This window comes from Protopterus annectens, chromosome 9.part0, assembly GCF_019279795.1.
Source record: "Protopterus annectens isolate FY-2018-M chromosome 9.part0, PAN1.0, whole genome shotgun sequence".
Taxonomy (NCBI): domain Eukaryota; kingdom Metazoa; phylum Chordata; order Ceratodontiformes; family Protopteridae; genus Protopterus; species Protopterus annectens.
This window is the reverse complement of record NC_056743.1, coordinates 1,751,984,492-1,752,010,175: the sequence shown is the minus strand read 5'-3', so window position 1 is coordinate 1,752,010,175 and position 25,684 is coordinate 1,751,984,492. Positions and strand designations below refer to the sequence as shown.

The window sequence follows — 25,684 nt, the reverse complement described above, 5'->3', positions numbered from 1 at the left end:
TAAACAAGGCTGACATTATAGAAAATTCTGCCAAAAGAAACAATTGGGTTATTTCAAAATGCATTTGCAGGATGATGTTAATTTGTAATTAATAGAAATTATAAAGAAGAACAGTATGGTAAACTTAGTCATAAGTTTCACTTGTAGACCATTCTGTAGGAAGCATGATAAATGAAAGAAATATACAATATGTTCAGGAAATTAATTTTTCCCCTAAATTATTGGAAGCCATCTCTTGTCCCAGAGCTGAAGCTTGAACTGCATTTTGCTAAACAGTTAAAGGATTATTTTTAGACATTGTTTTCTCTTTACCTTTTCTGGTTTTCTTTCAGGTTCTCTAAATTTCTTCTTTATTGGCATCCAGGCAGTGTACTTAGACTGTAACTGAATTTTACTCAAACTGACAGTATCACTGCTTCTCTTATTGCAGTTTCTTTTAGTAATGGGATAGCTAAATTAAGTTGTTAATCAGTGTGAAGTCTATCTCCCTACTACTGTGGTTGAGTGAAAGCTAGTAGTAGCAGTATCATCATGCACTTTAGTAGAGATGCTGAAATGCAAGTTTGAGGGAGTACTTTTTGCTGTCATGTGTGCAGCTGATTTGTAAAGCATCACAATAAAGCTCAAAAGTATCTTAATCAAGTAGGTGTGCATATGTCTTCTCATTCAGGTGTTGGGTTGCCATTATCAAAAAATCCTGTCTTATCTTACAAAAAGGTAACAGAGCTTGCAGTATATATAGTAGTCTAATTATTTATGTAAACTATAGTATTACAAAAGTTACTTTATAATTCAGAAAGACATAATTCACTTAGTCTAGGTTTTTTTGTTCAGATTTACACCACATTAAGGTCATACATTTCTCAGCCGATATGTCCTTAATGTGGCTGATGCACCATTTTCTCAGTTGAGCAGCAGTTGCACAGTTTACATCCAGTGCTAGAAGCATAACCATGTGTTATTTTCAGTTGGCATTTGAGAGTGGACGTTTAATTATTCTGGTTGTAGCAGCAGCAGTAGTTTCACTAGCTCAGCCTGGTGAGGCTCAGACATCAGCAGGTGAAACGGCAATTTGTATCTTAAAAATAATACATTTGTAAAAATGTGCATTCATCTTCCTGACAAGTCTGCATGTCATATTCTCTTCTTTGTAATCTCAACCAGAAGTCACATGCTGATACTTGCTTTTGTGGAAATTGCTGTTTTCTTTCATCAGATTTTTAAAGTTGTTTATGCAATACTGTCGCAATTACATTGTAGTTTTTAGTCATAAAGAATGGTGAAGCAAAATGACCAGAAAAAAAGTATAAACATGAAAATTTTGTATTAATAATAATGCTGCTGTTTTGTACTTTCCTTCACAGAGAGGAGTCCTTATGGAAACCAGGAGAATGTGCGTTGGAGGAAGAACATTACCCATTGGAAACAAACTACTGACAAAGTGGACAAGTAGGCAGTGTACACTTATTTGTTTATTATAGAACTTGGAGGTTATTGTGGCCCATTCAGTAAAGACTGACAAGTGTGTGGCACCTCCTTTTCTTTAAATATATGCACCCCAGTTTCCTAACAGTACTGGGCTTAACCAAGTGGAAGAGGGTGAATTTACTTGCTTAGATGTTAAGTTAGGAGATAAATTTGACTCCAGTAACTCTGAGCCTGTATGCCTTTAAACACTTGACTGCACTTAATGCTGTGTAATTACATGAACAGTATCCCAGCACTTTGGTATTGTAAACAAACTCACGGAATTAGGCATACACCCCTATGTAACTCAGTGGATAGCCAGCTGGTTTACAGACAGGACCCAGGAAAGTAGGATTGGAGAGACCACTTCCACAAAGAAGACAATCACCAGAGGAGTCCGCCAGGGCATTGTGCTGTGTCTGCTCTTCTTTGGCATCTATTTGTGTGAACTCAAGGCTAATGTCAAGGGTCTCTGGCTTACTAAGTAAGCAGATGATCATAGAACCCCCTCCCCAAGATACTAACATATTACAGGAAGGCCTAACATAAACAAATGATTGGTGCCAAAGCCACGGCTTAAAACTCAATGCCAAGAAATACATAATAGTACCTTCTGAGAAGTAAGCCACCCAGGGAAGCTACCTCATTGATATAAAAAAAACCCTAAAAGCAGACACATTAGTCAGGGATGTTGGGGACTCATAGAGATAGAATGTTTGTCAAAAGACGGATTACTAGGGCTGTAAGAAAATAATTCTGTCTCACTCAAATGGAAGTTGTCCATGGAAGTCTTCACGCCACTGTACTCAGCCATCATCAGACCCATCATTAAGAACAATGAGAACAACCCCCTGCTCTGTATGTACCTGTACATTCAACAGCCGGAATGCCCACAGAAGTTTCTCACAAAAAGAATACAGGGTGCAGACACAATGTCTTGTGCAGATCACCTCAAAGCCCCATCTCTGTACTCTGTTTCATATAGACTGCTGCAAGGAGATTTATGCCTGGCATACAAGGCTTTTTGGATCCCGCTTTGATGGACATTTAGCATATCTGCAAAATGGACATCACCAGAACTCCTAGATCTGAGGATTTAAACTTTGCTTGCGACTTAAGTAGAACATGTTGGTGGGGCAGGTATCCATCTCAGAGAATCCCCATTTTCTGGAACAGGCTTCCCATCCATGTGATGCAGACAGCCCTTCCCTGACTCTATTGAACACAGCCTGGACCAGGATGAGAAATCAGAAATTCACCTTGGCTTTGCACCTTTGTCGCTGATGAACAGAAGCAGCCATTAAATCGTGCACTAACTAATGTAACCCCTTAAAATAACCTCTGAGGTGCAATAACTCATGGGATACATTTGGGTTGCATGGCTAAGCTTATAAAGGCCCCATTGGTCTGTAGCCTAATATTGTAATGCAGAATGCAGACTGTTTAATCAATGTTTTCACAATTTCTTTTACTTCTAACTTTTTTCTCTCGTTGTAGTTCAGGTATTAGGAGAAAGAAACATGCAGAGAAACTGGCTCCAGCTCTTTTTTTATTTGCTTGATGCTTTGTCTGTGAATTTGTTATTAAGGGGGTTGTCTGTGTACATGAGGCAATTTGTTGTTGAGGGGGTTGTCTGTGTACATGAGGCAATTTGTTGTTGAGGGGGTTGTCTGTGTACATGAGGCAATGTTACAACTGCCTCATGTACACAGACAACCCCCTCCTCCTACCACCAAACACTAATACATGCGAGAGATGCAATTATACAGCCAAACTGGAGGCTAAGCTCTCACAACCAAAGACTGGATCAGAGAGATAGGAGGAGAATGGAAATACTTGCATCACACCACCAGTCTCACATAAACCCATTAAAGCAGCACTGGAAAAAAACACACATAAATACATGAAAATGTACTTGGAGGCTCTAAATAAAAATCTGCAAAACCAACAGAGACCTCCAAAGCAAACATCCAACCAACCTCCACCCCCCAACACAAACCATGAAACACATACTTCACAAAACCAGTGTGCCATGCAATCACAACCCTTAAGGCAAAGTAACATACCCAACATACTAGTAATAAGTGACTTTATAGTCAGGCACACTGACGTCCCACTCACTAGGCTGAATAAGGAGAAGGTTACTGTTAGCTGCCTGTCTGGCGCCAGGATCCACCACATAAAACAAGCACTCAGGTCACTACAGAACAAGTACAAATATGACTCTGTCATTGTCCATGTTGGTGTGAATGACCTGAGCCGTACCTCTCTGGACTACATGAAAAGAGACATGGAAGTGCTGTCTGATCATGTATCCCAGGCCGGTATGACCCTGACCCTGAGTAGCATCCAGCCCTCACCAAGAATGATACCACGGTATAAAGAAAAATTCTCAATTTCAACAATTGGCTAAGATTCTGGTGTCATTCAAAGAGGGATCCTGTGTTTGTCCACTTGAGATGACATGCTCGACAAGCCACGCTGCTTCACTAGAGACAGCTTGCACCTGTCACCCTTAGGCTTTTGAATACTGGCCAAGGCTCTTGCCACCCCCATAGTGCCTTTTTTAGGCAAGGCTCAAAAGACAAACCCACCACCGTAAATAGCACAAGTAACAAAAAACTGAGGGTAATGCTACTCAATGCCAGAAGTCTGAACCTCAAAATGCATGCACTCGAGGAACTCCTCAGTATGGAGAAAATCGATATATGGGCAGTAACAGAAACCTGGTTTAAGGCTTCAGAGAGCACCCCAGCACTACCAGGCTACAACTCATACCATACATTTCGGCCACAGAACCCAAACCAAAATACAAAATGCGGGGGCATATCCATATTCATCAAGGATACGTACACCTCCAGGTTAGTGGCACAGCACGATGCTTCAGAGATCATCCACGTGCAACTAACAATGGCCAAAACTGCAATTCAAATTGTAGCTTGCTACAGATCACCCACCATGTCCCAGGACCCTCATTCTGCATTTCTGGAAACACCGGGAAACATAAAGGTCCTACCAAACACCCTAATATTGGGTGATTTCAATTACCCAAACATTAACTGGGAGAACTACTCAAGTACTAACTCCCTTGCCCAACATTTCATAGAATTTATAAACTCAAACACCCTGGTTCAACTGGTCAACACTCCCACCAGAGGTGAAATATTGGACCTGGTCATCACCAACATGGGCGACTGGTGTTCCACACCAGAGGTCAACCCCTCGCTGGTTAGATCTGACCATAAACAAATCACTTTGGATATCCACATTCCGCCCCCACCCCCGGACAAGAAAACCACCATGAAAAACTTTTCAAAAGCAAACTTCACGTTACTTAAGACCGAGGTGGAAAGTTTCAAAGCCCCCATGCTGAAGGATAACACTGTCCAAGCTGCAAAATCCTTTACTAATGCATTCTACGGGCACCTACAAGAATGCCTGGATCATGCCATCCTAAGCAAAACCAAGACTCACTCCTCCAAGAAAAGTAAACCAGTCTGGTGGACTATTGCCATAAACAAGCTATACAATAGAAGGAGGAAACTAGTACAGAAAAGAGTAAAATCCCAAGAAGGGAAGACGACCCTGATCAGTATCAGCAAGAAACTACAATCCTTCATAAAATCATCCAAGGAAGCTTTGAAAGAAAAATTGCCAGTGACTCCAAAGATCACCACAAAGCATTCTTTAACTATGTCATGAATCTAAGTGGCAATGCTCAGATCTGCTCGGCGTTAGTGCAGAATGGCACAAAATACACTGAACTGACCAATATCGCCAACATCCTGGCAGACAGGTTCGGCGCAAACTTCACCCCCCCTCTCAACCCCAAGAGGGCCCATAACCATACCAGAAGAATGTAGAGTCCCTGAAATCACAGACACTCAGGATAAAACAGCCCTTTCCAAAGCCAAAAACACAGCATCAGTGGGACCGGACAGTGTCCCAGGCTGCGTCCTACACGAGCTCAAAGACGAACTAACCCCTCACCTAAACACACTGTTCAAACTCAGCCTCTCCACAGGCTTCATACCCATAGAGTGGCGCACAGCAGCGGTTATTCCGCTCCACAAAGGTGGAGCCACAACAGACCCTGGAACTATCACCCTATAAGCCTGACTAGTTTGGTCTGCAAGGCTATGGAGCGCATCATCATGGAACTCATTAACAGAGACATTGGCAATCTCCAAACACTGGACCCTACCCAGTTTAGCTTTGTTAAGGGCAGATCATGCCTCCTAAACCTGGTGGACTTCTTTGAGACAGTTACCAAGGCTATAGACGAGGGAAAGGTGGTATACACAGCCTACCTAAACTTCGCAAAGGCCTTCGACACCATTCTCCATTCTCCCATTTTGGTATTAAAGACAAGCTCACCAGCCTGAACATAAACCCCTACATCACAAGATGGGTTGCCAACTGGCTCACGGACAGAACCCACATGGTGAGAGTTGCGAGAGCTAGGTCCGACTGTAAACCGGTTACAAGTTGAGTTCCCCAGGGCTCAGTTCTAGGACCCCTCCTGTTCTGCATATACTTCTAAAAGGTACAGGCAAGCACAGGAGGACTATGGCTGACCAAGTTCGCAGACGACTGCAAACTAGGCGCTATAATTGACTCTCCGGCTGACATAGACATCCTCCGAAAGGGTCTCACTGAGATGGATACCTGGTGTCAAAATCATGGCCTCAAGCTAAATACCAAAAAGTGCGTAGTCATCCCCTTTGGAAAAAACAAAGTACCCACAAACTACCACATAGGTGGTAATCCCCTCAATACGGACGTAATAAGGGGTCTGGGGACCCAAGTAGATAGTAATCTCACCTTTGATAATCACATTGCCAAAGTAGTTAGAAAATCCTTCTCCGTGGCCCACCTAATCACAAAAGGGTTTGCATCCAGATCAAAAGAGGTCATTGTGCCCCTCTACTCATCACTCATCAGACCCATCATAGAGTACAACGCCCCATTTGGGATGTACCATACAAGACACCTCCAACAGCTGGAAAGACCACAGAAGTACCTCACCAAGAGGATCACTGGCCTCAAACAGATGCCCTATGCAGCTCGACTGAAGAAATTACAGCTGTACTCTGTTGCATACTGCCTACTCAGAGGTGATCTCTGCCTGACATACAAGGCCATGTCCAACCCAGAATTGATAGACATGCTCCACCTAAAGAAAACCTTATCCCTGTGAGCCACGCGCTCTAGGGATCTAAACCTCACCACAACAATAAATAGGACGTGCTGGAGGGATAGATTCCTGTCCCAGAGACTTCCCATGCTTTGGAACAAGATCCCAGTCTACATTAGGCAGAGCTCCTCGCTAACACTCTTCAAAAAAATTCTTGACGAGTGGATGGGAAACAGAAAGTTTACCTCGGGGATCACTTCAGTGGCTCTGCTGGACAGAGGCACAGGGAACTAATCTAAGGGGGCGTCGAAAGCCAACACATTCTGGCTAGGTTTATAAATGCCTTCGGGCAGATAGCCTAGTACCTACTTATGAACCTACTTTGGAAAATGTCATTTGCAAAACAAGAGAGCAGTTTCCCTAACTGTATTTGTAATGGTAGAGTTTAGAGGGTGTCTCATTAAGCTGACACGATGGCTGGATTGTTGAAAATATATCTCAGTACATATGGGTTACATTCATGTCTTGTTGGTAGATAAACATCCATATTATACAATAACTGCCCATTAATATTCTAAAATGTGCACTCTGATTGGTCAGCGTGCACGTTGTAAATCCGACTTATACTAATGGAAAAAGGTCCGGTCTCCCGGACTTTTTCCATTAGTATGTCTTTTTTACAGCAACGGAGAATGCAAGGTTTCCTTTGCACACTGTCTTGCTATGTTAAAGGAGTTTAACATAGTGAGACAGCTTTAAAAAAAGTAACGGAGATCTTCCTTTCTCCGTTGCTTTTTTTAAAGCTGTCTTGCTATGTTAAATGGGTTTAACATAACGAGACAGCTTTAAAAAAAGCAATGGAGATTCTTCGTTGCTTTTTTTACAACTGTCTCGCTATGTTAAACTCCTTTAACATAGTGCGACAGTTTGTAGAAAGCAACGGAGATCTTGCTTTCTCTGTTGCTCCCACCCACAGCTTTGATGTACTGCGTAAGCATATGCATGCGCAGTACATCAGAAATGCCGCAGAATACCAGACAGCTGCGGAAGGGCAGCAAGGAGGCATTATACAGTGCCATTATTTAAGAAAAGTTTGTTTGTGTCTTTCAGCTTTTCCCGGTTAGGGGTCGCCACAGTGGAACTCCGGTCTGCTAATGATTGGTAGTGGATTTTTACTTACCGGGTTACCAGCCCTGATGCACAACCTTCAACAAAGGCACGCCCCATTCACGTATGCCTCCACACAGAAGACACTCTAGCTGAGAATCGAATGGGACAACTTCTTGCTATGAGGCAACAACGCTACCGCAGCACCACCACCGCAGATGCCATTATTTAAGAAAAGTAATTATTTTTTTTCTTAAATAATGTCTTTGTATAATAGCAATAACCCGCTTCTGGGTGTGGGTAATGCTGGATTTACCCACGATTGTCTTTGTTTGGCCACTCGGGCTTCACCCTCGTGACCAAACCACACCAACTGTGGGTAAATCCAGCATTACCCACACCCAGGCATGCGTTATTGCTATATTCTAATCTAGTTTAAAAGTACTGAAGCCTAACTTTCTCTGTCATTTTAACAATGGGTTGTTATGTTTAAATGATTGCTCTAAGCAGTGTTTAAAACTTTGTGCTTTGTTTATGTTGTTTGCAATACAAATGTAAATATAAAAAATGTGAAATGGGATTTACTGGAACTAAGACTTTATTATGATAAATGATTATCCATTTGCTGTTACTAAGTTTTAGATTCACTGCTCATAGTATTCTTTGGTCATAAAGTTTTAGATGTAGTGCATCCCATTTCACACATTTCTGTGTTTTTACTATGGACGTGTCATGAAAGTTTAGTTTAGTTTGTTTTTTTCTATATTGTTTGCAGTATGCCAAATAAATGCACTTCAGCTGTTAAGTGCTAATCCTAGTTATGGGTGTAGAAAGTCCCTGGATCAGTCCACATACCTAGTTAACAAATTAAAAATAAATACACAAGTAAATGTCATTTGTATGTAAAGTGTGCTCTTGATGGGATGGAACAGGAATAGAACTAACTTACGTCCAGATTCACATTTCCATGTTTTTCTTGTACTGACTTATTTACATATATTTTACTCCTGTATTTTAACCAGATCTTCTGTCATTCCTGCTTTTTGGCTTAACCTTATCTCCCTCAGTTCCTTGACAACATGTCCTGATAAGTTTAGTTTAGCTGTGTGGTAGTGTTCTTGTCTATAGTTTAGATGTCAAGGGTTTGATTCTTTGTGAATTTTTTTTTCTTTGTTAGCTAGTGTAAAGTGTTAAAGCTCCTGCATAAGTTGCTTTCTGCATCAAGGGTGAGGATGTTGAAACTTTTGTCTGGAAATTAGCACAGAAGGATAACACTGTGAGCTGTTAACTAGTCATGTCCTTTGGTACAGAGTTTGATCCTCACGGCATTCATTTGAACACTGTTTGACCTTGAGTAAGTCACTTAACCAGACTTAACCAGTGGGTCTCTGCTTATTATAGAAGGTTACGATCTGGTATGTCACCATAACCAGCTCATTGTGTGTTCAAAACATGGATGCCAACAAATTCATCTCAAGCATAAGCTCGAGAGATGAATTTTGGCATCAACAGCACCACATCAGTCACATTGCACTGCAATGTTCATACCTTATGCTGGACTAAAGAAAATTTTGCCAGAGCCTCCTAGAACAAACTTTAAAAGATCCCAGCCTCCAGCACACAAGGCAACAAATACTCCTTCTATACACCCATGTACTGTAAATCCACACAGCAGACATAGGCTCATAAGGCCAACCAAGTCAGTTTCTGCAAGGGAAATGCTTTAAACATATGTGATTATGTAGTTATGCTATAATTGTACAGACTCCACATTCACTGGAATGGACAAGAACAGGGTGACGGGTGACTGTAAGCTGTTTGTATGGTGCCAGGATCAGTGGTACCACAAGGGTCCTTAAACCAGGCAGGTATGACTGTGACCTAGTGGTTACCCATGTGGGAATGAGTGACCTGAGGCACTGCACCCAGAGGGACATGCAGAGAGATACGTTTGAACTTACTACTCTTTAGTACCATCTTCCCTTTACCTAGAATGGTGCCTAGATACCAAGACAAGGTAATTTGTACCTTTCTAAGGGGATACACTATGTATCAGTCTGGGATGAGATAAGACTTTTTGTTTTGCCAGGGATGACTTTAACGTCTGTGCTGCCCCACGGTGCCTTTTTTAAGCAGAGTCCCTGTGTTGGACATTACATAGCAAACACAAGCTCCAATTTGGACAACAATAAGGCACTGCTCAACAATAGGAGTCTAAGTAGAAGGATGCAGGAACTTGAGACCCTCCTGCAACTGGAATGCATTAATATTTGTCTAGCTACCGAGACATTGGTTTCAGTGCAATGATAGCACTCCCTCTATGCCAGGGTTTAGCACCTACTATCCCTTCAGGCTCTTAGGTACCTATGGGGGAATATCTGTATTTCTTAGAAGTAAAATCACCTCATGTCAAATTGCCCACCATCGTAAGTTGGAGGGGCAAGTAGCCACTGACAAATCTAACTGTTATTTCATTGCTATCTGCAGATCCCCCATCAGTGTACGAAAAGATTGTGGAAATTTCCTTAACACCATTTAGGGGTTAATATATATCAGGCCAAATGCCTCCTTGCTAGGGGATTTCAATTACCGAAGCACTGACTGCCTTATTTAAACCTCTAAGAATGAATATGCTCAGTGTTTTCTGGACTTTGTTAAATGTCAGTGAGTTAGAGCAGATAGTAAAACTACCCACTAGAGGCTGTAATATCCTCAGCCAGCTCCTTATCAACCTAGCCCGTTCCTGTACTCTACCCTGCATCTCCTCATCCCTATTCAAATCTGACCACATCAGTCATCATCTGTCAAGCCTAGTGGTACCACCCCACCACCAAATGAGACCATCTTTAAGGACTTCACCAAGTCAAACCTGTTTCAGCTTGTGGACAACTTATTAAAAATTCCCAGCAATCCCCTTCAAATGGACCTAACTGAGGGGGCTGCCATATTCACCTCTGACTTTTACCAGCACTTAAACAGCTGCATAAAAAAGTCAGTGCCTATCCACATTACATATAATGGTAAATTCAGGAATAAACAACTCTTGTGGAACTCCCATATTAATAAGCTATACAACAAAAGAAGGCAAACGGTGAAAAGTTTATTTGTCTTTGTTTACCGGGAAAGTCTCACTGGGTAATACCCATTTTCAGTGGCGGCCCAGAGAGAAAAGGTCCATTTGTTTACATTGTATTATACTTGTAAGAAATGCCCTCCCCTTATCTCAGGACTACACTGAGATATGCTCACAAGGAGCTTAAGATTACTGTTGGAAAATATTAAGCAGAATATGAGCTCATAGTTGCTATGGATATCAAAGGAAACTACAAATCTTTCTTCACTTAATCAGGAAATTAAGGAATAATGCCTAACAATGCACTGAGATCATCTATAATAGTTTCACGTATTCCAGTCCCAACCTTGGCCTACGTACAGGGTTTATACTTGAGAACAACCATTCTGACTCTCCTACACAGTGGTGGCCCCTGTAAAGACCCTGCTAATCATATGGGTTGTGTCACAGCAGAATTAATTTATACAGTTATAAACAACTTAACTGGTCCAGAGCCTAATGCCTCTTGACTATAGTAAACTTTTGTCTACAGATTCTGTAACCTTTTCAATGGACAGTTAGTGCACACTGCTTCTCTCTTCTCTCAGTCTGATCAAGGTTTTTGACACCATCTCTCATGCTCATATTACTAAAAATAGACAAAATGTTAACCCCTGTGTTAGTTGCTATATTGAGAAATGGCGGTCAGGCAGATCCCAGGTTGTGAAATTTGTTAGTACTTTCTCTGATTGTAGCATTGTAACTAGTGGGGTACCACAGGGATCAGTGCTGGACCTCTCCTTTTTGGTATTTCTTTTGCAGACATTCAGTCTAGTATCCCAGAAGCATGATTGACCAAGTTTCCTGATGACTGCAAGCTGGGCGTTGTTATCCTCTCATCCACTGATACCTAACAGATCCAGCAATGACTACAATATGCAGATACATGGTGTACTGAAAATGGTCTCAGGTTAAATTCAAAAAGAGCAGAGTAGTAGCATTCAGCAAAAAGTGCCATTCTTATACCTCATATGTTTTAAAAGGTACTCCTCTTCAAACAGACATGATCATGGCATACCTGGGTACTTATATGGCTACTCATTCGATCATCACGTTTCCACCATTGTCAAGAAATCCTTCTATCTGGCCCAGTTAATTTGCAAGGGAATGTCTTCAAGATACAAATAAATCATACTGCCACTGTTCTGTTCCCTATTAAGAGACTTCATTGAATACAGTGCCCCCTTTGGTATGTGTAAATCAAAATGTATTGCTCCACTATAAAATGTCTGAAAGATGTCTTACCAAAAAAAATCAAAGGACCTAAATTTTTCAATACCCTGATAGATTAGCACAATTCTCAATATACTCGGGCCTCTCTGAGGTGACATGTTTTGCTTTTTGAGCCATGAGAGACCCAGTCCTATCTGACTGTCTCTTTCTTTGCAAGACTAGTGGTTCTACAAACACCTACACTAAGGACCTTAATCTACAACAGAAATAATCAAGACTTGCTGGAGAGAAACATTCCTAACTTAACATGGTCCCATCCTATGGAATAAGTTACCACTACAGGTCAAATAAAGTACTGCTTTGACTACCTTTAAGGCTATTCTTGAAGACTGGATGGTTAGGCACAAATTTACATCAGAATTTATTCTTACTCAGTTTGGGGGATAAGCACTATTAAGCCAAATGAAAACTGCAGTCCACATACAACCAAACTACCACTACATAAAGAATTGTAGACAAGAAGGCTTAATGGAAACCACATGTACTCCGAGAGCACTCTGCTTTAATTTTGAATAAAATAATTTATTGTACAAATGAAGTTGAGCGCTTTCATCCCTTATAGAGATCACAACGGGACTTCATCATTTTTGTCCAGCTCATCCACAATTAATCTAATTCCAAGGTCACACAACCACAGAGAAGGTAAATAACTTATTTTTCTGCAAAAATTTATTTTCCTCTAAAATTCAGTTAAAATTCAAGTGTTTGCTATTTTTTGTAATCTAATTTGGAGTTACAATAATTATATAGCAGGAATGTTTGCCTTAAAATTCGAAAGTGTAGTTAACGGTCCCCTGTTCCACTGTGTGTGTGTGGGTAATATACACACACGGGTCTACCTGACAACACTGACGCACTACAACACCGACAACGAAATCACCGACACCACATAACCGAAAGTTCACAAACACGAAACCTCACATGCCCGACACACCACAATCCCGACAATCAACAAACAAAACAAATCCCCTGTCCAAAAAGCACACACACAACACAAGCACACCAAAATCCTTACAAACCCACCCTAAACCTTACATACACAACTATCTATAACCTTAACCCAAACCCTAACCCTAAGGTCCGTCACTATCGCACACTCACCTAACCCGTGCCCTAACCCTAACTCACTTAACCCGCCCCTAACCCTAAAGACTGTCACTATCGCACACTCACCTAACCCGCGCCCTAACCTTAACTCACTTAACCCACCCCTATCCCTAGAGTCCGTCAATATCGCATACTTACCTTACTCGCACCCTAACCCTAACGTCCGTCACTACCGCATACTTACACAGCCTTTTCACATGTCGGTGTTCTCAGCGTCTGGGTTTTCATCCGTCGGTCATCTCAGTTTTCGATCTTCTGGTGTCGGTGTTTTCATCGTCGGCATTGTTAGCTTTCGGCATTGTCAGGTAGACCCACACACACACTCACAAAAAGTGTGCACCAAACTTTAAAGAAAGACCACCATTCCACAAGTAAGAAATACATTTTAGTGTAGTTTTATTAACCTTCACCCAGGAGGAGTGTATCTGATTGAGGTGTGCAAGCTAAAGCAAGCTGGTTTCACGCATTGGCATCATCAGTGCTAACAATGCTGACAGACATAACTAAACTGTGAGATTAAACACAAATGCATTTAAAAAGACAGTACCACCTTCAAGAAAAATATATATTGCTCTATAACGAGCTGTACATTTTAACTATATTACATTTTACTTTTGTTCTTTAAACTCAAAGCACATAGTTTTTAACATTCATTGCAGTCATAAATATATTTAGCAAATTAACAGTAAAAATATTCATTGAGCCCTGGTTTTTATGTAGCCCCTAGATTAAGAAGTCATAACTTTTCATTTTTACCCAAAAAAGAATGTTTAGACTGAGCAGACAGCCTCTTACCTACAACAGCATCAATACCCACAAATATGAAATGTGCAGAATTATGTTCTTCTGATGTGTAAACAAGACGCTTCTTTCTGTCTTACATTTTAAATCACCAAGATGAACAGCAATTCTTTGTTTCCACGGTCTAGATGTTTGTCCGATGTAGAAAGGTCCACAATGCAAACTGCCATATAGATCACCCACTTAGTATTACATGTAATTATATGTCTTGTAGAACATACTTTTGATGCATTAACAGATGTAAATTATTTTGTTCGACAAACAACCTTACAATAAACACAGTTGCCACAATATGTGCTCCCACAAATAGAATTTCTAGTGTTAATCTGTTTAATAATTTACTTATTTTATACCAGGGCAAACACAAACATTCACCTATATTTTTCCCCATCTGAAACCAAAGTGGCATACATCATCCAAACATTGTTCATAAAACTCATCCATTTTTAAACGGTACCAATATTAATTAATAACCTCACAAATTTTAAATGTATTGGTTCCATATGTAGTCATAAATCTTATTTTTGAACGAGTTTTTATATTATTTGTATGTTCCTTTGGCCGTAAATACTCTTGTTTGGGTGTGTTGAAAGCTAAAGTATGTGCCTGTCTAACATCTCTTTTCCAATAAACCCTGTTTAAAAATCTACACTCCATATGTGGCTTCAGATTCAAAGTCATTCGTGGAGCTAAAGATTCATCGTAATCTCACAAATTGTGCTTTGGGAATATTTTTAACCATATGATGTGGACGACAACTTGTAGCCTGTAATAGTGAATTTGTAGTAAAGGTTTCCTCTATAAGCTAGTAGGCAAAGGGACATATATTAATTTAGTGATGTTTACATCCAGAAAATCCACGTTGAATAAATCTGATTTTTCTATGAATTCTAAACCAAAAGGATTGACCCTGGGATTCAATAACGCCTGCACTAAGTGTACACTGTTATGAAGGAACAGACTATACAGACATAACCTACACCTTCTTCCTCCTAATTTTAGTTTTCCTACTGATAATCTTGCAGCTTTAAATATTGACAGGGATTCATAAAGGTAACCAAAAAGTGTAGACTACATTTACACTTAGTGTAATCTTTCTGAGTGAATAGAAAGCACAAAAATGTGATAAGAATGTTCTTAAATACATATTGTGTACACTTAGTGTAGGCTTTAGTGAATCAGGCCATAAGATTTAAATAATCCACAAAATCATTCAGTTGTTCCAAAGAACCCGTCCAAATACACCAACAGTTATCCAAGTACCTTCTCCAAATTTCGAGGTACAATTTAAATGGGTTTTTATCACTGTAAATAAAACTTTCTTCTAAAAAAACCCATACATAAATTGGCATAGGTAAAAACCTAGTCCCCCTTGCTTTACCCTTGATTTGCAAGTAATAGAATGGCCCCTTTTCCACTTAGGTTTAACATTCTTTTTTCACCCCCTCTGCAAACTGTACCACTCGTTATGTAATATGCTGTCAGTGTTAAAATGTTAACTCCATGAATGTAAATATCTCTCTTTGTGAACTTGTCATTTATGTAATTGGAGCTTTTCTCCCTGGGCCGCCGCTGAAAATGGGCCTGTGTCCAATTGGACTTCTCCATTTAACAAATGTAAAATAAAGTAAATAAATAAATAAAAAATTAGTAGACTTCCATGTATACATCATGTTATTTTCAAAGTCTTTCAATCACGATTACAATTTTTTAAATTTACATTTCTTCAATTCACTTTCAAAGTCATTAACTTCTTTTAAAAATTTGGTATATGTACCATGATAACCATTTTGCTCCAAGAATGATTGCACAGTATCTGAATTACCATCAAGTGTCTTGTTAATAGATATTAGTTATTGATCATAGTAACAAATTAAGAGTTCCAAAGACATGCAAGAAGCAGTCTGTTGTACAGCATACCATTTCTGTAAGAAATCGCCGTCTTCAGTCCTCACTCCAGATTCTACATACACCCAAAGGCCTCATGATGCAATTCCAGCATTAACATACTCTTTGATTAGTTTAATATGCAAAACTGTCACTTGGAGGTTTTTTGTATTAACTGTTAGATCTTTAAACGCTCTCTCCATATCCAAAAAAGAATTTGAAGTCATAACCCTCACAGCCAGAGATGAACTATAGCCTGCAAAACACGTATAATCATCCTTATCTCCAGATAAATTGTTTAAAAATTATCGCAGTTCACATGTGTCCAGCATAATACTGCTCAACTACTTTTGGTTTCCATAGCTTTTATATCACCATGGCCAGCACTCACAAAATGTACAATATGTTTTTCATCCACTATAAATGAAACATGGTTTTATAGTGTCATTTGTGTTTAACTTGATGACTTTAATTTTGGCGCATTATTCTGTACTAAGATCAGGTAAACCCATGTTGTTTATGATGTAGAGAATCACCATGAGAATTCTTTTCTTGTTGGTTGTCAGAAGTCGATTAAAAATAATAACTGCAAAAAAACAGAAAATGCTATTTCCATTTTATTTCCCTTAGCTAGAACTGCCCTGTCAAACCATGGTGTTTCTCTTGGCCTTTCTGTCACACCACAATTTTTATCAGATTCAGTACAATTTTTATTTCTTTATAGATTTATTAACTGGGTAGGTGCCTGGTCCTGAGCACTACATCATATAAAAAATACACAAATGATGAAATGGAACAAGTAGAAAATGTACAAATGATAAATACGACTATGTACAAGTAAATGATATGGTTAGCTCAAATTGAATGTGCTTTTGTAACTTTAAAAATGGTTAGCTACATATTTTTGAACAGTATGACAGACTGCACAATATTATAAATTTCCAATGATGTTTTTGATGCTTGTGGCTGGAAGTAAGAGGGGTACAAGTTATTAACTCTCATCCATAAGCCATGAGCAAATGTTTGCTTTCTTGTCAAGTTTTAATAGCTTTGTTCTGAGCGCAGGGTACTGAGTTTCCTTTCTGATTTCTTTAAGCAGATGGTTCCATTTGGCTGGTGGCTATTGCTGAGAAACCTTTTCATCGGTTTTTTTTGTGAAAATTGTGTCTTTGGAAGGTGAAAGACTTGTCATAATTGAAGCCTGTCTCTGATGTCTGGGTGATCCCATTTTTATTGCCTTGATAATTAGATGATTATTATTTGGGACTGCATTCCAGAAGGAGCAAGCAGTTTGAAAGTCTTTGCTTTTTGCTTCCTTTTTTTGATTGATGGCAGTCGCTGGAAGTTACTATCATTACTGGAATTCTCCTGACTGTCTTCCTACAGGAGGTTAGTAACAAGCCATTCAGGCTGTGGCCTAAAGTAGCACTTAAACAAAATGCATTTCTTGCGAAGTTCTGTTTTAATGGTAACACCAAACTGTGTTACATACATGTTTTTACACTGACATCAGTCAGTGAAGGCTGTACATGCGGCAGTCCCAGGAGCTTCAACTCCATGTTCTGTTATGGTCACTGGTCCCTATTTTGGTCTGTCTTTTTGTGGGACTTTCCTAAAAGCCCTTCCCATGGTTTTACCTTTGTTTTTCTGGGGATTTTTATCCTGTTCACGTAGTTCTACTACTTGGGTACTGATGTATCTGTCCCTTCTAGTGCAGAGTTCAAGGACTCTGCTGAAAGCAATATTGCTTCCAAATCAATAATCTCATGGTAATAACAATTCTACATTTGTAGTTTAATTGTTAAACAGAGTGGAAAGAATACATTAAGGCATTCAAAAAGATTGAGGCCTTAGAAAGGTGAAGAATTACCAGAAGGAAAAGGAGGAGGCAGAACATGTAAGTAAAGCAAAGTCCATATAAAACTCGCATTGTGAAATTGGTGCACAAAGGGGAATGTGCTCTTTTAACCTTGCACAAGAGAAAGGAGGATGGCAGCAATAAAGCCGGACATTGAGCTATCCTGTCTGCAGTCTTCATCTCACAGAGCAATGGCTGTGATCCTGAAAGATGGTCAACGTTTAAAAAGGAGGCAGAAACAGACTAGAATGTCTTGTCATGTAAGTGTGGCTTCAGGGACCCAATTTTGATAAAGCAATGGATCTGGCTTATCAGACCCCTTTGTCCTCTGGTCATTTGGAAACATGATGCCAGAATCTGTTGAAGACCTGTTAGCCAGGTAGTGGTGACTGGACAGTAGTTGTACTGAAGGATGTGACATAGAACTTAAATAAAAAGTGAATACATAGAGTAATTGGGGAACTAGATGTTAGACAGTTTGACCTCTGTAATAAAGAACATCACAGGAACAGTGTTGAAAGGGAGATTAGGGAAATATCTAGCTTTCAGCTAAGCACAAGGCTGTGTCGATAGGGTAGTTTCACTGTGCCAGGTCGTGCCAAGATGATATCACAGATTTATTTGCTGGGTTCCAGGTTTGTCATTGATATTTATAGACTGAATACAGCTTAAGTTTGGTTTTGGACTAAAAATTATCAGCACCATAAGTTTTGCTTTACTAAACTGTTTTGCATTCTTTGTCTTACTTATTCTTGACCTAGAAAGTAGTGCACAGTGACTAAGGTGCAACTTTCCCACGTGTAGCTTTCAGTTTGCAGCAACTGTGTGTTCTGTGCAGTTCCAGATATTCCCCTTGAAACACTGTGGATGTATTGTGGTAAGAAGGCCCTACTAATATCCCCTTTTTGTACTGCAGGACCAAAGCTGAGGTGGAGCATGAGGCATTGGTGGATGGTAACTTGGCAACAGAAACCAACCTGGTGGTTCTTGATACCTTAGAAATTATTGTACAGGTAAGGCAGTCTGGCATTGTACAGTATGTTATGCTTCTCTTCAGTACCTTGTTGGGTATTTGTGACACCACCAATTTTCCAAGAAGTTTCGTAACTTGTTTACACTGTCACAAACTTAACTGTGTTGAGTTTTTTTATAGTGGGATCATACTAAGGTGGTTCAGGACCTTTCTTTTAAGAAATCCTGCTGCTAAAAGTGTCATTCTGTGCTTTACTGCTGTGCCATTTTGTGGCAGTAAAAAGGTCTCTAGACCTTTGGTATCATAAACAGTCACTTGTGTCTAAATCTTTTTACTTTTCATCACTATGTTATGATCTTTGGTGGTATGGCACTAGAACAGTTCATCTACAAAACTGATTATTAAAATGTTAGCTTTAGTAAGTGACATAGCATAGGTTTTATGAAAGGAAGATAATGTGGCACCGTTACTGCCCTTGCATTTCCTACATCAGTTTTTACTGAAAAGAAATAGAACTGTTAGCCAATGAGCTCTAATCCTTTTTCCTCCATCTTCTGTGGTGATGTGTTGCATTCTTGTTATTCTTAAAGCCGTATGTTAGCTCTTGGGCCAGGAACCTTGCAGGGTAGTGTCATCGGTACATGGGCGGAACAAAAGTCTGTAAGTGCATCAGTTACCATACCAAAAGTAGTCGGTATATGAAGCATTCAGCAGACATAAATAGCCTGGTCTGGCTAGCTATGCTGATAAACACATGAATAATATAATCAGGTGGAGGATTTCTTAGCTGATGTGGATTTGTATTTGTAATGTGGCATTATGTAGTTGAACACCTTTACTGGTGAGGCATTTAGATTTCAGTGTCAGAGAAACCAGGGGAAAAGAAGCATGAATCAGTATGCATTTTCATAATGTTTTCTTTACAAAAATAACATATGTTCACAGTTTTGGATGAATTGTTACACATTGCCATAAGAGTTCTAAAAATGATTATTCTTACCTTTCATACTCTAGATGACCTGACTCTGGCTTATTTGAAAGAGTTTGTGCATGCTGTATCCCTTCTAGGCAGTGGAGTTCATAGGTTCATAGGTTCATACTAAGCTAACTGCCCTTGTGAGCCATTTTAAGCCTAGCCAATTATTCCTTGTGAGACTCGAACCCTGCACCTTGTGTTTGTAAGGCAAACACCTTAACCATTAGGCCACCCTCATTAGATAATGGGCTGTCAGCTGTTCTACAGATTTAGCTTGACATCTGGCAGGGTTTATTTTAGTTATCTTGCTTTTGGTCCTTTGGAATTAGATATTATATCAATCACAGGGTGTAAGATGACAAGACTCAAACTCTTCTTCTGTCTAATTAGATCAGCCACCATCCCATTGTCACCCCCATTGTCACAGTTTCATCACTTTCTCTCTCTCCTCATCTGTCCAAAACTAATAGTCCTTGTAGCAGTCCAAGTAGCCCAAAACGTTCTCACCTTCCTAATTACTTTACTTCTTAGTCTAGTATGTAACAAAGTGCTCATGGTTACATTACTACTAACATATCATATTGTATTTCGTCATCAGCCACCTTCCCCCTTTCTAATAATTCAGTAGTTAAGCTGCCCCTTCTTTTCATTATTTTAATTCCTAGAAATTGCAGGTAATATTACAACATACATTTTCAGTGTTATTTCTCTCTCTGCTTTATACAAGCTTGTATCTGTTTCAATTGAGTGGACAATATTGTATATACCTATGCAAGCTATGCACATGCTGTATTTCTAAATAATGGTTATGTTAGCTATTGTCATTTTTTCTCTCTCATTTATGTACACTTATATTTTCTATTCCTTCGATGTCATGTACCAGTATTTTATATACATGTCAAAACAGTGGCAATTTTCTCTCCAAGCCATAACTTAAAATGTATCCCAGTCAAATTTCCACAGTAAGCAAAGATAAATAAAATAATAAATAATTCAAGCATGCAAGAAGGAATCCTATTTAGGAGGTGCCTACACTGCCATCTGTTTTGGAGGGTCTTTTGTTATCCTGATAGGGCCTTCTCCTTCAGAATTAAAGCATGTGTGGGTGGGTGAGCATGTGTATGTATGTGTGTGTGTCCCAAAAACCTAGCATACCTGACAGGCAGACATAACATCAAAACAAAGAAATCCCAACTTACCCCCATTCAACGAAATAACCACAGCAGACACAAACACCATTGGAAGAGCAAACTAAAGCAGTCCAGCCCAAACTACCTACTTAACCTTACCTAGACCCCACCCACAAGAAGTCCAACCCAAACTGCCTACTTGACCTCACCTAGACCCCACCCACCAACCAATAAACTCAAACCCATAAAAAATGTCACTGAATATTCATGAGTCTCTATAGGACGGACATGAATATTCATAACAAATACTTAAATAAAAAAAAAAAATACACCTGCACCTCCCGAACCCCCTGCTAATTAAATATACCAACTCCAAGATCACACTACAGTGTGAACATGGGCAGATTTCCTGTTCTGCCCAGCTTTGACTGTCAGACATTCACACGTTCAGTGTTCTGAACGTCATTGTTGTGAAGTTTCTCTTATGTGAAACTTCGTGTTTCTGGCCTCGGTCTTATGGATTTCTGTCTACTGAGATTATCTGAAGTAGTCCCATATATGTATATGTATATATATATATATATATATATATATATATATATATATATATATATATATATATATTCAGCAGAAATTCCGGGGACAAAGGAAAAGAGGAGTACTTTTATTAATTGCAAGAGGAGCTCCAATAGAGATAGAAGAAGATAAAAATACAGAGAGATTGGATAAGCAAATCAGAAAGAAATAATGGGAGGATATATGTATGTCTCCCAAATATGCAACAAAGTCTGGAATGTTTAGGATTTTTGCCTGGAAATGTTTACATAGATATTTCTATACCCGAAGTAGACTCCAGAGAATTTTTCCTCGGGCAGACAGCAAATGTTGGAGGTGTGATGGGGAAGAAAGAGGTAATTGGAAACATATTTTCTGAGTGTGCAGTGAACTGGCAGACTTTAAGGATTCCCTGTGGGATGTACTTACTGTCAGGGATGCTGAGTGCGCAGATTGGTCTGATGAGGGAGATGATTTTTCTGAGCTATGATACAGAATCGGAATTGCCTAGACATTGTAAGCCCTTGCTGTGTCCAATAATGGTGGCTGCCAAAAAAGCAATTAAGAAAATTGAAATCAAAATCTAAACAAGCTATACTAGAAGTGGTGAATATAGTAACAGACATAAAACAAATGGAAATAAGATCTTTAAAAAAGGATAGGAGCAAACTACGTAGGAAAAAATGGAAATTGTGATAGCAATACATACAAGGGATGAATGAGTTTTAAAAGGCGGCAGGACTTAAATGAGCTATGTAATGTTTGAAAAAGACTGAGTAGATTATAAGTGATGTATAATGTTTGCAACTAGGAGTGTGTCAGTATGGTTTGTGATGTAAAGTGCTTGCAATTAGGATTGTGTCGATGTGGTTTGTTTTCATTTATATAAATGTATGATTGCCTATGTAATAAGTGATGGTTTAATAAATATGTTTCTTGTTTAAGAAAAAAAAGCAGGAATTGAATAATTTATGTAGCGTTGCTTAGGTTATGTGGTATATAGCAATATATGTGAAATGTAATGTTTATTATGTTAATTATAATTTGATTACTTTTATATGAATGTAAATTTGCCTGTGTCACAAGCAATAATTCAGTAAAGGTGTTTGGGGGAAAAAGGATCATAAGCTGGGCTTCAAAGATTTGGCCATAAAACTGCCCCCCCAGGACCCATATGATGTGTGTGTTATGACCGCTTTATTTGCCCAACCTTCATTTCTTACACACTTTCAGATGGGCAACATAGACTGTGTTGAAAGGGCTGCTTTGCTCATTGTTGGCTCTGGTGGAGAACCCCACCTTGAAGTACCCAGATGACCATTCTTCTGGAGTGCCAAGCCCCCAGAAAAGGGAAGAAAAGCATAAGACTGAAGAGCCCGATGTTTCGGTACAGGTAATTTTTTCAGTAATTGAAAGTATTAACACTTTCTTCTTCCCTGCTACAATAGCAACTGTCCTCCATATTTATTCCAAACAGATCCTCTTCTCAGGACTTGTCAGGTTAGGTGTTTGAGCCTTTGATATTGACTGACATCTTAAAAGATGACTATAACCCTCTAGCCATGAGGATGCAGGCCTGACTTCATCAAACTAATTTTGTGGACCATTTCAGTCATTTTCATCAGTGCTCCCCCTTTTGCTCATCCTTTTTCAGGCAGAAGGTAAAAGAGAGGCTGCTGCAGTGAGAGTAAGTTGGTAAAGCACTCTCAGCTGTTGGGGTCAAGTTTTCAATACCTCAAAGATCCTTTGCCAGCATGTTAGACAGGTGGATATGGAACATTATATTCAGAGGTTACTCTATTCCCTTTTTAGATTTGCCCAGAAGTTTGCCCTCACACCCCCCACCATTTCACCCTGTCAGAAAAGATCAGCAAGCTAAGAAGTCAAACTGCTCCTACCAGACCAGACCAGAGAGTGCCTGAGTCCAGACTCTTCTTGGTGCCCAAAAGACTCGGGACCTCAGACCCATTCTCGACTTCAGTCAACTAAATCAGTATGTGAAAGAAGAGTCATTCTCAATGGTCATGGTGCAGTGCATCCTGCCCTGCCTGCAAGCAGGAAATTGGATGTGTTCTTTGGACTTCCAAGATTCATACCTATATGTCAAAATACCAAAGCCATCAAGAAATTCCCTCTGCTTCTAGGTGATTGTCAGTCATTGCCATTTGAGAGCCCTGCCATGTGAACTCTCAACAGCCTCCATGGGTTTTTACAAAATGCATAGCCTCAGTCATGGCTCGCATATGCCTTTTAGGGCTAAATGTTTCTGTTACCTAGATGACTGGCTCATAAAAGCTTGCACTACAGAATTACTACTGCTGACAAAGTAATTACTCTGGTTGTTTCTATCCTTTGGGATTGTGGTCAACCTACCAAGGTCTCAGCAACACCCAACTCAGCCCATACATTTCATCTGCTCCTAGCTGGACACAGTCATTCAGAAAGCAAATTTACCCCCAGATAGGATTGGATCCATAGTCAAAGAAGTCTTAAAACTGGTAGGATTTATGGATGCAGCCATTCACATATTTCCACTCTCAAGACTGAACATGAGAATTTTTCTGTGGACTTTCAGAACCCAGTAAGATCAGACAGCACAGCTTATGATGAACACGGTCGGACTTTCAAGGGCATGCATACAGAGTCTTTTATGGTGGAGAAAACCACAAAACCTTTCAGTGGGAATGCACTTTGACCTTCCCCAGTTGCCACAGTAACAATAGATGTGCCCATCTTGGGTTTGGGGGCATTACTTATATAGGTTGGTCCAGGGCATGTGGAGTTAACTAGAGAACAGATTGCACATCAGTGTACTGGAAATGAGAAAGGTTCTTTTAGGGTTGCAGGCATTTCAGGACTTGATAACCCAAGGTGTGATTGCCATTCACTGGAACAGTATAGCAGTGGTTTGGTGTATAAACAAACAAGGATGAACATGATTTTACCCACATTGCTTAAAAATGTATAAGATACACCCTACACTGATTGACTACATTACAGTAACCATGAAACAATCACAAAAGAAACTGGTGAAAGCAAAACTCGTTTTGCTCCCACCCGTTTCTTTTGTGATTTTAGTTTGGTTTGTTTTATATTTTTAGCCATGAAACAATGGCAGACCACTTTGCAATTAAGCCATGATAAACAACATCTTATTATCCCAGGGATAAAAATTCAAAGGGGGATATTTCAGGGTGACTCTCTGTCACCCTTGCTATTCTGCCTTGCGATTAATTCCTTAAGCTGTTTACTTAACAACTTAGGCCACTGCTACAATTTGGCTCCTAGAAAACAACAAAGTCTAATGACTTTTCATCTTCTTTTTGTCAATGATTTAAAACTGTGTAGCTCATCAGATGAAGAACTGAAAGGTTGTCAAAACTTTTTCAGACGATATTAGAATGTCATTTGGTCTTGATAAATGTGTAAAAGCAACCTTTAAAAAAGGAAAACTGCAACACTAGGAAAACATCAGTTTGGGACAAGAATGTGATATAAAAGAACTTGAGCAAGAGGGAGTGTATAAATACTTGGGAATTGATGAAGGATCAGCAATAAACCATGAACAAATGTGAATAAAACTCAGTAAGGAATACTTTAGAAGACTTAAATTAATCCTGTCAGGATTGGCATCTAGGAACAAGATCCAAGCTATAAATCAGTTTGCTCTTCCTATCCTAACGTTCAGTTTTAGAGTGATTGACTGGCCCCAAAAAGTTGGATAAATTAGATAGTAAAACAAGAAAGATGCTTCATGCTCACCATATGATTCATAAAAATCAGTGTATACCAAGATTATATATTCCCCTCCTTGAAATTGATTACATGTACAGATCTGCAGTCATGGGACTTCACACACATCTACTGACTTCACAAGATCCAAATGTAGTGAAAGTTTTGAAACATGAGGAGAATAAATCTAAGATGACTTCTCTGCTTAATTTAGCAGAAGCATATCGACGTCAAGCAGGAATGGAAATCAAACCAGAAGTAGATAAAAACCAGGTAGCAACTGAATGTACCAAAAAACAAAAGAAAGAATATAAGTTGAAGGACCAGATGAGAAGGCAAGAAATGTGGAAAAATCATAAATATAGTTGCAAATATAGAAAACTCCTGGAAGAGCCTCATGTTGATCAAAAATTAATGTAGGAATGGTTAAGGAGAGGCGAATTCAAACCAAGAAATGAAAGGTTAATATTGGCAGCCCAAGACAGTGGGCTGTGTACATGCTGGTTTACGAAGTCCATTGAACATGTGGGGGAAACAGATAAATGTAGGTTTTGTAAAACCAAATTGGAAACAGTCACACACCTTGTTGTTGGTTGTGACACAGTAATG

At 39.5% G+C, this 25,684-nt stretch overlaps 1 protein-coding gene across 8 annotated transcripts in view; it reads left to right on the top strand.

Moving 5' to 3' along the window:
• The window catches only part of DOCK6 (dedicator of cytokinesis 6), a 2,991,519-nt gene that overhangs the window by 2,348,730 nt on the left and 617,105 nt on the right, over positions 1–25,684 (top strand). For all 8 annotated transcript variants that reach the window (XM_044084603.1, XM_044084600.1, XM_044084599.1 and 5 more), the window contains 2 exons: positions 1,365–1,449; positions 18,626–18,722. In XM_044084603.1, coding sequence (XP_043940538.1) covers positions 1,365–1,449; positions 18,626–18,722 — 182 coding nt within the window. The remainder of the gene's footprint in view (positions 1–1,364; positions 1,450–18,625; positions 18,723–25,684) is intronic.